Source organism: Leucoraja erinacea, chromosome 12 (genome assembly GCF_028641065.1).
Source record: "Leucoraja erinacea ecotype New England chromosome 12, Leri_hhj_1, whole genome shotgun sequence".
NCBI lineage: Eukaryota > Metazoa > Chordata > Chondrichthyes > Rajiformes > Rajidae > Leucoraja > Leucoraja erinaceus.
Window position 1 is genome coordinate 17,374,924 of NC_073388.1, and position 18,396 is coordinate 17,393,319.

Below are 18,396 nucleotides of genomic sequence, written 5' to 3' on the forward strand. Positions count from 1 at the left end.
TAGGTGGGGTTAACCTCAAGTCATTTTTTTGGCCTGCATGGAATCCTTGGGCTGAATGGTTGTCATCTGTGCCATAGATTTCTATGACTCTATGACATGTTAGAATGACACGGCCTGATGCTTCAAGTTCATGGGAGATTCTGTATATGCTTACATGAAAGGGAGTTAGAGCTAGAACTCAATAGAGAAAAAAACGTTTAAAATTGTCCCTTTCGCAATGGTTACCTTGTCATCATTTGTGCACGAGGTTAAAATTCTACCCCACAGTGTGCAAAAACGGATAATAAACATAAAACATAGAAAAGAACAGCACAGGAACAGGCTGTTAACCACAACGTCTGTACTGAAAATCATGTCAAGTTAAGTTAACCTCCACGACATGCATGTGATCCATATCCCTCCATTGACACTGACATCAATGGTAAAAAATATCAGACCTCACGAAAAATGAATGCAACCAACAAATGGCCACGGTATAAATGTGAATTTAGCATAAACGTGACCAGTATAAAAGTGATCTCAGAATCCCAAGATCCCAAGTCCAGGTTGCATGACTTAACATTTGGTTGGATTTCATGAGGATTCTAATATATCTCACCTCAAAATACTTGGCAGCTCTTTCCCAGAGAACAATGTGAAATTGGGTCAGAATATCCGATGACAGCCTTTTCCCAGTGTAATGACCTAAAATTGTCATCAAAAGAATTGACCACAATGTAAGTAAACTGAAATACCTGGTTAATGGAACAAAACCTTTAAAGCTCGGTACTGTTCAATAATTTTCAATGAAAAATATGTTTGCCAAACATTAAATTCCCAGCAAACCAACCCATGTCTTACAACCATCTGGAAATATTCATGAAGTGGTAACTTTTGTACAAGCTTATTTGATTTTAACAAACAAATTCTTCATGATACTGAATGTAGAAAACAGACTTTGGAGCCACAATTAATGAAGCAAATTGTTGAGCCAAGTCATTTTAGAAAAGTGGATCCACTCAAACTGCACCCAGGCAACTACCCACACACAGAAACATTTCCCAGATATGGAGAATGAACAAACTGATATCTGCATTCGAGAGGTCTCATGTAAAACAGGAACATTCCAGGATTGTCTTCTATTGAAGACCCTACCCATGTACACCCTGACAACCTCTGATGGCTCTCCACAATCAAAATTAATGTAAGAAAACACAAGCAAATAAATAAAAATACAACATTACAATTATTCAAGCACTCTCACTCTGCAGTGTCAGTAATTTCATTCAAACAAAAGAGTTGTTATGTGTATACCAGCCAACCATAATGTAAAGATGATACCTTGTGCAAAGGGCATCTAAACTCTCCCTAGCACATCTGTTATCTATCACTGGGCTCAATGGCAAGTCAATCATTATTGGCATCTGAGCTCCAATTCATCTTGGAGCTCTGTATTTGGCCAAACAAGGGTAGAAGTCCAAAATAAGCTAAATGCTATTTAATCCTGGTCCTGGTTGACCCTCTTTTTGAGTCCTGTTCCAAATGAGATTAGAGGTAAGAAAGATATTCAACCATTGCAGGAAGACAAATAAAAAGCTCAAAGGCTAATAGCTGACAGAGAAATGATTTGTGAAAATAGCCTGAAGAAATTTGATTCCCTTGCTCTTGAAAGAAGACTATGAGAAAGTTATGTTTGCCCCTGTCCCACTTAGGAAACCTGAACGGAAACCTCTGGAGACTTTGCGCCCCACCCAAGGTTTCCGTGCGGTTCCCGGAGGTGGCAGGTGGTTGCCGGAGGTTGCAGGTAGTGGAAGCAGGTAGGGAGACTGACAAAAACCTCCGGGAACCACACAGAAACCGTGGGCGGGGCACAAAGTCTCCAGAGGTGTCCGTTCAGGTTTCCTAAACTTCAAATTATGATTTGCAAATTCACATGAAAATTGGTGTGTTGTTGATAATGAGGACATTCTTAGGTTACATAGCTAGTAATGTAAAATTTCAACTAGTAACATGACAGACTGAATTGAATCCTGATAGGTGTGAGGTGATGCTTTTTGAGGGGACTAATACAGATTAGACATACACAATGAAAATTACGACCCTGGAAAGTATTGAGGAACAGAACGACCTTAATGTAAAGGTCCTAGCATCCCTGAAGGTGGGTAGAAAACCTGGAAACATTACCACATTACCAAATTGAACTAACTAACATGGAATTTGCACTGTTTTCAGCTGCAACATCATGAAACATAGAACCAGTCCATAGGAACAAGTCTATAGGCCCATAATGTCAATGCTGAACTTGATGCTAAGATAAACTAAGTTCATCTGCCTGTACATGATCAACATCCTCAATTCTCTGCATATCCATGTGTCTATCCAAAAAACCTCATAAACACCACAAACGTATCTACATCCACCACCACCTCGTCTGCACCCTCTCCAAAGCGTCAACCTCCTTCCTGTAATGGGGCGACCAGTACTGCATCCACTTTGGTTAGGCATTACTAATGCCTAACCAAAGTCTTATAGAGTTGCATCATTTCCTGACTCTCCTACACAATGACCAACCAACAAAGGCAAGCATACCATATGTCTTCTTTCAAAATAATGATAGAATGTGCCCAAATGTAACAGATGCTCATCAAAAAATATAAATAAGTGAAAACCACAGATCAGAAAAGTTTATGACATATGTTACCCAAATACTGCTAATTTGAGGACTACCAATCCAGTTGATTATTTCTTACCTGTAATAATGTCTTCTATTTTTTGCTTGGCAAGATGCTCTTTGCCTCTCTGCAAAAGTTGCATGAAATGCAACAGCAAAATTTTCCCAATATCATGACAGGTTTCAAACTGCTTGGACAGAGTTGTGAGAAATTCAAAGGACAGTACATCTCTGTGAAATATTAAGCATTAGTTATTGAGTCAGCATTACATTTATGGCTTTGGTAAAAAATATTTATTAGAGTTAGTACAACCGATTACCAAGAAAATCTCTGCTCGGAATTCTCTTTTAATTATAATAAATGTTTCATAATAACCTTGTTTGCAACTGGCCAAAAAAAAAGTGAATCAAGAAAAATTATCATGAATGCTGAAAGGTGGGCTGTTTTAATTAACTTTTACCCGTTTCAGTAAGAATTTCAAAAATGAACCACTGATGATTAACTCTTGTAAACTCATGCTATCCTTTTCTGGAATGTCTGCACTGGAATAATGGACAATGCAATGGACACAGCATAACTCTAACACAATTATTGAGGAAAATATGGGTCACAGACTTTGTAAAAGTATGGCATAAGAACACAAACCTAATGATAATTAATATTGTATGGTAAATACATGGAAAATATGATCACATTTTAAAAAAAAAAGGTAAAATCCATTGATTTTGCCTTTTCATTTGCTTTAAATTTTGTCTGGGTATTTACAGGTTTTAAACCATTAGGAAAAAGGATTGGTTCATCAAGAAAGCACAAAACTGATACAAGCACAATAAATACATATTTTAACTAAATAGTTTGCTTAAATGGTATGGTTTCCCACAAATCTAATCAGAAAATGTGACAATGAATGAAAGAGTGAATGAATGAATAAGTTTATTGGCCAAGTATTCACATACAAAGAATTTGCCTTGGTGCTCCGCCCACAAATGACAACATGACATACAGCGACAGTTAAGAATGATACATAAAACATTAAACATTAATAATAATAAAACATTATTGATTAAACATGTGAATTAAATAAAATACCAGAGCAAAAGGAGGCTACAGATTTTTGGTTATTGAGTAGAGCCACTACTCGTGGAAAAAAAGCTGTTTTTATGTCTGTCTGTGGCAGCTTTGACAATCTTCCAGAGGGAAGTGATTCAAAGAGTTTGTGGCCAGGGTGAGAGGGGTCAGAGATGATCTTACCCGCTCGCTTCCTGGCCCTTGCAATGTAGTTCGTCAATGGAGGGAAGGTTGCAGCCAATAACCTTCTCAGCTGATCGGACGATTCACTGCAGCCTCCGGGTGTCGGGCTTGGTGGCTGAGCCAAACCAAACCATGATGGAGAAGGTGAGGACAGACTCTATGATGGCTGTATAAAATTGGACCATCATTGCCTGTGGCAGATTGTGCTTCCTCAGCTGCTGCAGGAAGTACATCCATTGTTGTGCCTTTTTGACTGTGGAGTCGATGGTAGCCCTCTACTTAAGGTCCTTGGAGATGATGGTTCCCAGGAACTTAAAAGACACCACAGATGTGACTGTAGTGTTGTTGATGGTGAGTGGGGTGAGGGGAGGGGGAGCTCTCCTAAAGTCTACAATTATTTCCAGTGTCTTAAGAGCATTGAGCTCCAGGTTGATGCAACTGCACCAGGACGCCAGCTGTGACCCTTCCTGTCTGTAAGTAGATTCCTCCCCCATCCTGGATCAGTCCAATCAGGGTTGTGTCGTCCGCAAACTTGAGAAGCTTGACAGAGGAGTCAGTGGAGGTGCAGTCATTGGTGTAGAGAGTAGAGGAGAGGGGAGAGTACGCAGCCTTGCGGTGCTCCTATGCTGATGGTTTGAGGGTCCGAGATGTGCTTTCCCAGCCTCACATGCTGCTTCCTGTCTGTCAGGTAGCTGGTGATCCACCGACAGAGGGGTTCAGGCACAGTCAACTCTGAAAGTTTGGAGTGTAGTAACTCTGGCACAATGGTGTTGAATGCAGAGCTAAAATCAATAAACAGAATGCTCGCATAGGTCCCCTGGCGGTCGATGTGCTGGAGGATAAAGTGCAGGCCCAGGTTGACTGCGTAATCCACAGATCTATTGGCCCAATATGAAAACTACAGAAGGTCCGGCAGGGGGTTCGTGATATTTTTCAGCTTGGCCAGTACAAGCCTTTCAAGGGTCTTCATGACTATAGAGGTCAGTGCGACAGGCCTGTAGTCGACCAGTAATCCTTGCCTTTTTGGGTACAGGGACATGGTAGAGACTGAAGCAGGCAGGGACAGTACAAGTTTGCAGGGACTGGTTGAAAATGTCAGAGTAGAGGGGGAAGCATTGTCCGGTCCTGGAGATTTCCGGCTTTTCTGCCTTCTGAAAAGACTCTCCACCTCCTCTATTTTTATTGTTGATGATGGAGAAGTGATGTTGTGCAGCACGGAGGGTGTGGGTGTGAAGTGGTGATTGGAGATGGGGTGGGTGGGAAAGGGTCCAGTCTTTTTAGACTGGAATCTTGCTTTAAATATGTGTGAAGTGGTGAATGGGGAGGAGTGGGTGTAGAAGGGCCTAGTCTTTGCAGACTGGGGTCAGGCTGTGAGTGGGTGTGAAGTGTTGGTTGGGGTGGGAAAGGGTTCCGTCTTTACAGACTGGAGTCTTGTTTCAAGTAGGTGTGAAGTGGTGGAGAGGGTGCAGAAGGGTCCATTCTTTGCAGACTGGGGTCTGGCTGTGTGTGGGGGGGGGGGGGGGGTGGGGGGTATCAGGGTGGGGGGGGTTGGTCAGGGGTATCAGGGATTACGTTTCCAAACTGAAGAAGAGTCTAGTCAAACCTTTCCTTGCAGTAGAACTCATTGTACACCTGTAGTAAATAAGTCTTGCGTTGGTCAGCTGATCGATTGTCCAAGCCAGAGCTGGGGGGCATTTCTTCTTGTAGCTGGTGATTTCATTAACTCGCTGCAAGCCCTCCAAAAGGTGATTAGAAGAGTCGACTAGTTCTGATAGAAAAATTGCTCCTCAACTTCTCAGAGTACCTTTTTTTACCTTGGCAGCTCTGATTCCTATTCTCAGCTTTTATATCCCGCAGTATTTTTCTCGGCACTTGGGGCACTACCTGCAGGCGCGTAAAACCCAGAAAGTCTTGCAATTTACAGCAATAAATATTCCTTCCATATAATTAAGGTATTGATTTTTCACTGTCCATGCATCAATCTTTAGACTGAGGCTATAAAAATGGAAAATAGCCAAGCAATATCACACATCTAATTTCATATGAACCATAACTTTTTTAACACTTGAGATATGAAGTAAAACCAAAAAACTTATTGTTATGAATAAATTGCATTTTTTTTAAATCTCAAATTTTGTAACATTGCAAATAGTGGATTGATTTTTCACTGTCCGGCATCACCTAAGTTGAGGCTAAAAGAAAGTAGTTTTACATACAACCAGCTTCAAGACAAATTTTTACAGTAAGGTTTTGCACTTCACTAAGGGACACTTTCCAAGAAGATCTCTAACAGCTAACATAAATACCAAAATGGAAAACATAAAGGTCAATTAGAATTAGAAACATCAAAACTTTTAAACAAGATTATGTAAAAATGTTTTAAATTTACTTGCTCCATTTTGATAGAATGATGCACGATGAAAATACAGAAAGAATAGAGTACGAAATATATTACTCGTGATAATATGAGCCAAAGTGATCAACGCACAGAAAATATTGTATATATATTGCAATATATCCTGCATGAAAATATTGGTCAGATCATTGCCAACCAAGATATCCACGAGGATAGGAAAATAATCAATGTTTTTCTCTTGTTTAAGAGGAGAAATAGGAATAATGCAAGAATTGTTTTCCCATGATGAAAATATCAAATCCCAAAGATTAAAGAGGGGGTGGATTTAAGATGTGTGGATGAAGTTTTTTCTTTTAAGTGTAGATGCTTGGACGCACTGCCATGGGTGTCCATGGAAGCAGATACAATAGTGAATTTTAGAACATGAAAATGTAAGGTATAGAGAGTTATGGATCACATGCAGGCAGAGGAGATTTGTTTAATTTGGCATCGCATTCGGCACCGACATCTTGAGAGGATGAGCATGTTCCCGATGCTGCTACGTTCTACTTTCTAACCTGTTATCCAGAATCAGTACATCATCATGCACATTCTACCTTCAGCTATTGTGGTTCTGGATTCAGTTATTCTGTTTATTCTATTAACTAGGCATATCAATATTTGGCATATAGAAATAGTTAATTTTTACTTTCATATTTTGTGGGAGGCAGGATGTTAATGGGATAATTATTAACAGATGTGACAATGTGGGAATTGTCATTTAAGGATTTGGGTTTAACATGGGTGGGAGATATTGATTACCTGTAAATGCCATTAAAAATGGTGAGGAAGCATCTTCCTGGTCCATTACAGTACTATCTGAGAAGGAGCTCAGCAGTGCTATTATTGAAGAAGGGGCATCAGTGTGAATTGGTAATCGCAGGAGCAGGAATATAAGCCAAGCAATGATGATATACGATTTAGAATCCACCTTGCTGGCTTTAAAGTTTAAACAGCTTTCCTAGACTTTTAAGAAGATATATCGGTCAGAGAGGATGTTTTGAAGGGTAGTAGCCATTCATTCTGTTGAGAGCACACAATGCATGTTTCACATAAATGTTAGACCACATTAAATGCATTAGCTTTGTTCTCAACGAGTTACAACTTATTCACTGTCCAAAGTGCTTCATTAATAGAAATAATTAGAAAGCATTTTACTAAGTCTTCTGAACTGCACTCATAAAGGCAAGGAGAGAACATTCTTCCATGTCGCCAGAACACAGAAAATTAATCTTGTAAGGACTTGTTTATTATGGAAAATGTGCAAATTCATGATTTTCTAAGTGCGATGGAGGTGTGCAGACTTTTAGGGTTCCAAAGCTTTCTGTAATAACACCAAGGATGCAGCAAGTTATATTCACCACACATTCAGTCACAGTGTTAACAATAGTCTGGGTGACATACCTACTGGGCTTCATAAGTTTTTGCTGTACAAAATATTACATGATCAAAACATGAAAAGAATAACATTAACACAAACAACTGAAATACTTAATTGTGTCAATATTACCATGCCAGTATTGTACTGCCAGAGTTAAATATCATGATGCCATAATCTTCTTCCATTAATTAATGTTCATTCTGGTGGTCCATGTTGAGCTCAAATACATTTCTGATTCTTACCTGCTGAAACAGCTTCATCAGGAAAAGCACAGCTCAATAGGATTTTTATCTTTAAGAACAGTCCAGCTGGATGGGGATTTTCCTGTTGGATTAAGTAACCAGAACCTCATCAGATAACAGCAAACGTTTTCTCTTAAATTCTAAATCGTGCGTTTCCATTCATTTACTTTGTTTTAGCTATGTCTTACATTGATGACAATATTTCCTGTCTCCCCAACTCAAATGATGATGCTCTCTGGATCCCATAACTCACAGCAAACCTATGCCTTATAGAAACATAGAAAAATAGGTGCAGGAGTAGGCCATTCGGCCCTTCGAGCCTGCATGGCTGATCATCCAACTCAGCATCCTGTACCTGCCTTCTCTCCATACCCCCTGTTCCCTTTAGCCACAAGGGCCACATCCAACTCCCTCTTAAATATAGCCAATGAACTGGCCTCAACTACCTTCTGTGGCAGAGGTTCCAGAGATTCACCACTCTCTGTGTGAAAAATGTTTTTTCTCATCTCGGTCCTAAAGGATTTCCCCTCTATCCTCAAACTGTGACCCCTTGTCCTGGACTTCCCCAACATCGGGAACAATCTTCCTGCATCTAGCCTGTCCAACCCCTTAAGAATTTTGTAAGTTTCTATAAGATCCCCCCTCAATCTCCTAAATTCTAGCGAGTACAAGCCGAGTCTATCCAGTCTTTCCTCATATGAAAGTCCTGACATCCCAGGAATCAGTCTGGTGAACCTTCTCTGTACTCTCTCTATGGCAAGAATGTCTTTCCTCAGATTTGGAGACCAAAACTGTACGCAATACTCCAGGTGTGGTCTCACCAAGGCCCTGTACAACTGCAGTAGAACCTCCCTGCTCCTATACTCAAATCCTTTTGCTATTAATGCTAACATACCATTCGCTTTCTTCACTGCCTGCTGCACCCGCATGCCTATTTTCAATGACTGGTGTACCATGACACCCAGGTCTCGTTGCATCTCCCCTTTTCCTAATCGGCCACCATTTAGATAATAGTCTACTTTCCTGTTTTTGCCACCAAAGAGGATAACCTCACATTTATCCACATTATACTGCATCTGCCATGCATTTACCCACTCACCCAGTCTATCCAAGTCACCTTGCAGCCTCCTAGCATCCTCCTCACAGCTAACACTGCCCCCCAGCTTCGTGTCATTCGCAAACTTGGAGATGTTGCATTCAAGTCCCTCGTCCAAATCATTAATATATATTGTAAATAGCTGGGGTCTCAGCACTGAGCCTTGCGGTACCCCACTAGTCACTGCCTGCCATTCTGAAAAGGACCCGTTAACTCCTACTCTTTGCTTCCTGTCTGCCAGCCAGTTCTCTATCCACATCAGTACTGAACCCCCAATACCGTGTGCTTTAAGTTTGTATACTAATCTCTTATGTGGGACCTTGTTGAAAGCCTTCTGAAAGTCCAGATATAACACATCCACTGGTTCTCCCTTATCCACTCTACTAGTTACATCCGCGAAAAATTCTATGAGATTCGTCAGACATGATTTACCTTTCATAAATCCATGCTGACTTTGTCCAATGATTTCACCACTTTCCAAATGTGCTGCTATCCCATCTTTAATAACTGACTCCAGCAGTTTCCCCACTACCGATGTTAAACTAACTGGTCTGTAATTCCCCGTTTTCTCTCTCCCTCCCTTTTTAAAAAGTGGGGTTACATTAGCTACCCTCCAATCCTCAGGAACTACTCCAGAATCTAAAGAGTTTTGAAAAATTATCACTAATGCATCCACTATTTCTGGGGCTACTTCCTTAAGTACTCTGGGATGCAGCCTATCTGGCCCTGGGGATTTATCGGCCTTTAATCCATTCAATTTACCTAACACCACTTCCCGGCTAACCTGGATTTCACTCAGTTCCTCCATCTCATTTGACCCGCGGTCCCCTGCTATTTCCAGCAGATTATTTATGTCTTCCTTAGTGAAGACGGAACCAAAGTAGTTATTCAATTGGTCTGCCATGTCCTTGTTCCCCATGATCAATTTACCTGTTTCTGACTGCAAGGGACCTACATTTGTTTTAACTAATCTCTTTCTCTTCACATACCTATAAAAACTTTTGCAGTCAGTTTTTATGTTCCCTGCCAGTTTTCTTTCATAATCTATTTTCCCTTTCCTAATTAAGCCCTTTGTCCTCCTCTGCTGGATCTGAATTTTGCCCAGTCCTCTGGTAGGCTGCTTTTTCTGGCTAATTTGTATGCTTCATCTTTTGTTTTGATACTATCCCTGATTTCCCTTGTTATCCACGGATGCACTACCTTCCCTGATTTATTTGTTTGCCAAACTGGGATGAACAATTGTTGTAGTTCATCCATGCGGTCTTTAAATGCCTTCCATTTCATATCCACCGTCAACCCGTTAAGAATCAATTGCCAGTCAATCTTGGTAATTCACGTCTCATACCCTCAAAGTTACCTTTCTTTAAGTTCAGGACCCTTGTTTCTGAATTAACAATGTCACTCTCCATCCTAATGAAGAACTCAACCATATTATGGTTACTCTTGCCCAAGGGGCCACACACAAGACTGCTAACTAACCCTTCCTCATTACTCAATACCCAATTATCTATCTATCATCATATATCATATCATCATCTTCATATCATATACTTATTAAAACTCTGATCTTGTTTGTGTGTATATGTATGTGTATATGTGTGTGTGGTTGTCTTTACATCCTCGCAAAAACACCACGTGGTAACGATTACATTATTTCTTTTACATTTTTACATATTCTGATTGACATTTTTCCCCCTCGAGGCAGAGAACATCTTCACTGAACATATTATGTTTTTTTTCATGCGTTATTTCTCGACTTATTACTGAGTAAACTTTAAAAAAGGTCAAAACACTTTGAATTTAAAACGACCAGCTTCAACTGATGACATCACAATGGCTTGGCTAACAGTGATCAGTTTCACTGAAGATTTCATCCTATATTTGACATTATTCACGATTAAAGCTTTAAAAAATAGGGAGGGCGAAGAGGAGGGGGAGGGTGCTGGGGGATGAGGAGGAATGGAGGATAGAGGTAGGAAGAGGGATCGCGAGGTGCAGTTGATGGAGGGTTGCCATGACTCGCGTCACAACGGGGATCTCTGGCGTCACAACGGGAACCCCTCAGCCACACCTGCGCAGTTGGGATCTATGGGTCAGTGGTGGAATATTGCCTTGGGAGACAGGCCCAACGGGTCCGCAACTGGTCTAGTGCTATAGAAATATATCTTCACAGCATATCTCAATCAGGAATGTTGCCATGCAAAGACAGACATAAAATGTTGAAGTAACTCTCTGGAGAAAATAAATAGGGGCCCCATGTTCAGACTACTTGTACTGGAGGTGGGGGGGACTGGAAGCGAGAAAAAACCCTCCACCTTCTGATTCCCACCACTAATCACATCTTCCCATCTCCACCCCTTTCAACATTTCGCAGAGACCACTCCCTCCACAACTCCTTGGTTCACATCCCTTCCCACCCAAACCACCCACTCCCCAGCAGTGTTTCCTCTAAGCTTTGAAACAAGAGCACAAAGAAAATTTATGTGAATACAAAAGGATTTCCATGGATTTTGAAATTCGGGAAAAAAAATCTCCGCTATAAAATTTCTCCACTATAAATGATAGCAGAGAAATGTTATAGCGGAGACTTTTTTCCCCCCAATTTCAAAATCCGTGGCCCGATCTGGCAGCGGGGCCAGCTGCAGCCCGCTCTGGCTTCGGGGAAGTCCGGTCCGCGGGCGCCGCATCCGGTCCACATTTCACCCGGGGGAGGGCCAGGGCCAGGGCCGACCTCCTCAAAGATGGTGCCAGTATTTCCATACTGGCTTTTCTATCGTGGGTCTCCTCTATGGCCAGAGTGAGACCACATGCAAAGTGGAGGAATGGCATCTTATGTTTCGCTTCAGTAGCTTACAACCCAGCGGTATGAATGTTGAATTTTCTAATTTCAAGTAACGTCTTCAAACACCTCCCACCCCTTTCCCCATCCCCTCCCTCCACTAAAAAAAGTCCATTAACCAGTTTCACAGTTCACGAAGATGTATCCCTTTTGGGCTAAATTTGTCCTGTTTTTATCCTCGCTTCCAATCTCCCTCCCACACCCTACTACAATCAGCCCAAATAAGGATCCTGAGCCAAAACGTCACCTATCCATTTTCTCCAGAGATGCTGCCTGACCTGTTGAGTTGCTCCAACATTTTGTATCTATATTTGGTATAAACCAGCATCTGCACTTCCTTTTTATTACACATAGCCTTGCATGTTATGTCCCCAAATATAGCTATTGCTCTTCACTGTTAAAGACTTCCTGAGTATAATATCCCTAGCTCTAGAATCATAGAATAGGAAGCTGATGGGTGACCTGAAAGAAGTTTAGAAAATCACGAGAGGAATAGATAAGGCGAATGATCAGTCTTTTTCTGAAGAGCTAGAAGGCATTGGTTTTAGATTGGATGGGAAATATTACAACAATTTCCTCACACACAGAAGATGATGAAATGAGCTGCCAGAGCAAGCTGTAGACGACCTTTGGTCCAATTCATCCGTGCTGACCAGGCTTTATGACTGCGTTAGTTCCATTTGCTTGCATTTGGACCATATCCCACTACTTTTCCTATTTATGTACTTGTCTAAATGTCTTTTAAATGTCACAATTATACCACCTCTACAGCTCCCTCCCGTAATTTACCCATCACTGATGTCGAGCCCACAGCTCTGATTAAATAAACATACGAGCCACCATCCAGTGTTCTGGTTCCTCCTCATGGTTAAAGATGATGCAAATAGATTTGACAGTAGTTAACTAGTTTTAGCTCAAATGCTGAATGGATAATTGGAGAATTTAACAACAGCATTGGGTTAATGGACAGTGCAGATATATAGACTGTTGTCACCAATATAGTAATTGAACACAAGCTTTTTGATGATGCAATGGGAGCTAATCACAAAGAAAAGGAACAAGTGAAGGATAGAATTCTCAGTTATAGTAAAACTGACAATCCAGATAATCAAAAATTATGCCATTTTGCAAATATGAGAAGCACTCTGAAAGACTGGCATTCAGGGAGACAAATACTTGTAACTGTGTGAAAAGGCAGCGAACAGAATAATAACACCACAATTGAGAGCAAACAGATGTTTATGCAAAATTAACAGGCATAACATGTGGCAAGTGCATTTATAGAATTGTGTAATATGCCTTACTTCATTTGCCAAAACAACAGCATTGAGAGCTCTCTCCTGATGTTGCCTGATGTCCCACTCCAGGTAAACATTAGCTAATAAACGCAAAACTTTTGCCTAAAACAGAGAAATGTCAGCAGGTTATGAATTATATCTCCTATAATTCTTCATTTTGTTTCAATATATTTGAATAGAAAGCTACCTTTAGACGATTCACTAAATGCATAACACAAGAGATGTACTCGGTATCCCAACTCCAAAATTTGATTGCCTTTAATGAAATTGAATTTCATTACAGGAGTCAAATGAGTGCTGTTATCATATTGCATCGTTAATATAGATGCCTACCAGACAAATTCCTATCACTATACCTTTAACATGACCTGCGTTGAGGCCTAATGGCGGAGCTGGCGGCCTCCAACTGTGACCGACCTCGAGGCTTCGGAAACAGAGCCAGCCAAGACTCACCAGCGCGAGGCTGGCCGTCTTTGAGCTGCGGTGGCTGCGTTCCGGCGTTCCAGTGGCAGCAGCAGGACTCGGGGCTGAGACGGCACTCCGGTGAGGGCGGCCTGGCTCGGGGCTGAGACGGCACTCCGGTGAGGGCGGCCCGGCGCGGGGCTGAGACGGCGTTACGGTGAGGGTGGCCCGGCACGGGGCTGAGACGGCGCTACGGTGAGGGCGGCCCGGCGCGGAGCTGAGACGGTGCTCCAGTGGCTGAGGCGGCATTCCGGCAGCGACCTGAATCCGGGGCTCGGCCGCGGGCCAGTGGACGACATCGTCGGGAGCTGGTGCCTGTTTTCCGGAGCTCCCGCGGCAACAGCTGCGTCCGCTGAACTGGAGGGTGGAAGCTTCGACCACCCCGGGACGCAGAGCTTGAACGGGCCCGTTCGCGGAGCTCGGTTGAGCCGTGGGACTGACTACCATCGCCAGGTGGGGTATCGCCTCAGCGCAGAGGGAGAGTGAGGAAGGAAGAGACAGTAACTTTAACATTTTGCCTCCATCACAGTGAGGAGGTGCCTGGTGAACTCACTGCGGTGGATGTTAATTTGTTTTAACCATATAACCATATAACAATTACAGCACGGAAACAGGCCATCTCGGCCCTACAAGTCCGTGCCGAACAAATTTTTTTCCCCTTAGTCCCACCTGCCTGCACTCATACCATAACCCTCCATTCCCTTCTCATCCATATGCCTATCCAATTTATTTTTAAATTATACCAATGAACCTGCCTCCACCACTTCCACTGGAAGCTCATTCCACACCGCTACCACTCTCTGAGTAAAGAAGTTCCCCCTCATATTACCCATAAACTTCTGTCCCTTAATTCTGAAGTCATGTCCTCTTGTTTGAATCTTCCCTATTCTCAAAGGGAAAAGCTTGTCCACATCAACTCTGTCTATCCCTCTCATCATTTTAAAGACCTCTATCAAGTCCCCCCTTAACCTTCTGCGCTCCAGAGAATAAAGACCTAACTTATTCAACCTATCTCTGTAACTTAGTTGTTGAAACCCAGGCACCATTCTAGTAAATCTCCTCTGTACTCTCTCTATTTTGTTGACATCCTTCCTATAATTGGGCGACCAAAATTGTACACCATACTCCAGATTTGGTCTCACCAATGCCTTGTACAATTTTAACATTACATCCCAGCTTCTATACTCAATGCTCTGATTTATAAAGGCTAGCATACCAAAAGCTTTCTTTACCACCCTATCTATATGAGACTCCACCTTCAAGAAACTATGCACGGTTATACCCAGATCCCTCTGTTCAACTGTATTCTTCAATTCCCTACCATTTACCATGTACGTCCAATTTTGATTTGTCCTGCCAAGGTGTAGCACCTCACATTTATCAGCATTAAACTCCATCTGCCATCTTTCAGCCCATTTTTCCAAATGGCCTAAATCACTCTGTAGACTTTGGAAATCCTCTTCATTATCCACAACACCCCCTATCTTGGTATCATCTGCATACTTACTAATCCAATTTACCACACCTTCATCCAGATCATTGATGTACATGACAAACAACAAAGGACCCAACACAGATCCCTGAGGCACCCCACTAGTCACCTGCCTCCAACCCGATAAACAGCCATCCACCATTACCCTCTGGCTTCTCCCATTCAGCCACTGTTGAATCCATCTTGCTATTCCTGCATTTATACCCAACAGTTGAACCTTTTTAACCAACCTTCCATGAGGAACCTTGTCAAAGGCCTTACTAAAGTCCATATAGACAATATCCACTGCTTTACCCTCGTCAATTTCCCTAGTAACCTCTTCAAAAAATTCAAGAAGATTAGTCAAACATGACCTTCCAGGCACAAATCCATGTTGACTGTTCCTAATCAGACCCTGTTTATCTAGATGCTTATATATATTATCTCTAAGTATCTTTTCCATTAATTTGCCCACCACTGAAGTCCAACTAACAGATCTATAATTGCTAGGTTTACTCTTAGAACCCTTTTTAAACAATGGAACAACATGCGCAGTACGCCAATCCTCGGGGACTATTCCCGTTTCTAATGACATTTGAAATATTTCTGTCATAGCCCCGGCTATTTCTACACTAACTTCCCTCAATGTCCTAGGGATTATCCTGCCAGGACCTGGAGACTTATCCACTTTTATATTTTTTAAAAGTGTAAGTACTTCTTTTACTTTGAACCTCATAGTATCCATAGCTACTCTACTAGTTTCCCTTACCTCACATAATTCAATATCCTTCTCCTTGGTGAATACCGAAGAAAAAAAATTGTTCAATATCTCCCCCATCTCTTTTGGCTCTGCAGATAACTGTCCACTCTGTCTCTCTAATGGACCAATTTTATCCCTCGTTATCCTTTTGCTATTAATATAGCTGTAGAAACTGTTTATTTTGTGTTTTGTTGTTTATTATTATATGTATGGCTGAAGGCAACAACATTTCGTTCAGACTGAAAGGTCTGAATGACAAATAAAGGATCTAATCTAATCTATGTCCACAGGAATAAAACAAAAGTGGAGATGAGAAAGGAACTTGTAAAGCAATTTTAGTCATGATCTAATTATCTGGTAGAGCAGGCTTGAATGTATTCAGTCATTCTGTGTTAATAATAATAATAATAATAATATATTTTATTGTCATTGCACATAAGTGCAACGAGATTTGGTATGCAGCTTCCATCCGATGTCATAACTTAAATAACTAATAAAATTTAGATTTAGATACCCCGAGAACATGGTTTGTAAAAAGAATATTACAGAACATTACAACAGTAAATAGTCAAAACAGTTCAAACAGACTAAAGTGCAGATGTGTCTGTGCGACGTGACCATCTGAGGGAGACAGTCCGTGGGGGTGGGGGCACTGAGCAGGGCCGGTTCAGAGCCGCTATAGCTCTGGGAATGAAGCTGTTCCTGAGTCTGGAGGTGCGGGCGCAGAAGGCCTTGTAACGTCTGCCGGAGGGAAGTAGTCCATTACAAGGGTGTGAGGAGTCTTTATGGATGCTGACGGCCTTCCTGAGGCACCGTGTGTGGTAGATGCCCTCCAAGGCTGGTAGCGGTGTCCCAATAATCTTCTGCGCTCTGTGGAGCTTTCCTCTCCGCCTCTGTGCAGCTGAGATACCACACAATGAAATGAGACTGAGACTGGTACATTTTTGGACAGGTTTGATAGACCGCAAGGACCACCTCTGTTTCTGCATTCAGCCATGATCAAAATGAACTCGGCTCGAAGGGCTGAATAGCCTTCTCCTGCACTTATTTTCTATGTTTCTATGTAACATATAAACTGTACATACCTGCACAGGAGAACCTGGGGAATATCTTTTATCCACTTTTCCAATGTCATAGCTCTGACTGTTGGTAGAAAATACAGCTTTAGTTACATTAACAATATTAACAAAATCCATCCAACAAGATCACATCCTCCTTTCATCAAAGGTAGATACAAAATGCTGGAGTAACTCAGCTGGACAAGCAGCATCTCTGGAGAGAAGGAATGGGTGATGTTTTGGGTCATCACCATTCTTGAGACTGATGTCAGGGGAGCAGGCGGGACAGAGATAGAATGTCGTCGCAGACAGTAAGAATGGTGGGAGAACTGGGAAAGGGAAGGGGATGGAGAGAGAGGGGAAAGCAAGGACTATTTGAAGTTAGAGAAGTCAATGTTCATACCGCTGGGGTGTAAGCTACCCAAGCGAAATATGAGGTGCTGTTCCTCCAATTTGCACTGGGCCTCGCTCTGATAATGGAGGAGGCCCAGGACAGAAAGGTCAGATTGGGAATGGGACGGGAAGTTAAAGTGCTGAGCAACCTCCTTTCATCATCCGGCTAATCACATCCTTGCAGTTAAAGAATAATTAGTGCATAGATTCAGAACTATAACTGGAAGGTAACACCAGTTAAAAAATCTCTGATGCAATTTGTTTAATGTATGCCTCAAGTCAAGAAATAAAGTTCAAGTTTAGTTTAGAAATACAGGGTGGAAACAGCCCCTTCGGCCCATCAAGTCTGCACCACCAGCAATCCCTGTACATTGGCGCTATCCTACACACTAGGGACAATTTACAGAAGGCAATTAATCCACAAAACTGCACTTCTTTGGAATGTATAAAGAAACGGGAGCACCCAGAGAAACTCCATGCGGTCACAGGGAGTTCATACAAACTTGTACAGACAGCAGCCATACTCAAGATTGAACCCGGGTATCTGGAGCTGCAAGGCAACAATTCTACCACTGTGCCGCCCCAAAATACGGAAGAGCTAAAGTCATCAAATAGAGTTTAAGTGATTTAAGTTTTATGCACTTCCAAACTATAGCTATTTCAGACTTCTATTAATAGCAACAACAAAAAATGCATTTTTAACAATCACTTATTAGAAATTTCGTCAAAGAATTAGCTAAGTTGTATGTAACATTAACTTGTAATGTTTTAGGTCAAAGATCCTGTCAAAGTAAGCACAAAGGTATTTGCCAAATGTCCATTTTAGATAGGATAGCAGGAGCTGCTTATTTCAAACATATATAAACACTAGACAATCATCGTTCTGATCACAGCAACTGAAAATAGTGAGAAGATTGGTAGAAAAAGGTGAAATCATAGATTCCGAAATTAAATAAAGGGGTAGACCAAGAGTGAACTTTTCCTGGTTGGACAATGTTAGATAACTAATTATTCTGAAACTATTTCAGCATTAAATAGGGAAAGATACAAATCCTTGAATTTCTCTGCTTTCATGGCCATTGGATCCCCAATCATTGAG

At 41.7% G+C, this 18,396-nt stretch overlaps 1 protein-coding gene across 1 annotated transcript in view; it reads right to left on the minus strand.

The window, feature by feature from the left end:
* Nucleotides 1-18,396, minus strand: part of tex11 (testis expressed 11) — an 86,159-nt gene that overhangs the window by 44,531 nt on the left and 23,232 nt on the right. The window contains exons 11-16 of the mRNA XM_055644193.1: nt 16,932-16,989; nt 13,160-13,255; nt 7,901-8,002; nt 7,702-7,724; nt 2,730-2,881; nt 599-684 (exon numbers count right to left, since the gene is read on the minus strand). Coding sequence (XP_055500168.1) covers nt 599-684; nt 2,730-2,881; nt 7,702-7,724; nt 7,901-8,002; nt 13,160-13,255; nt 16,932-16,989 — 517 coding nt within the window. The remainder of the gene's footprint in view (nt 1-598; nt 685-2,729; nt 2,882-7,701; nt 7,725-7,900; nt 8,003-13,159; nt 13,256-16,931; nt 16,990-18,396) is intronic.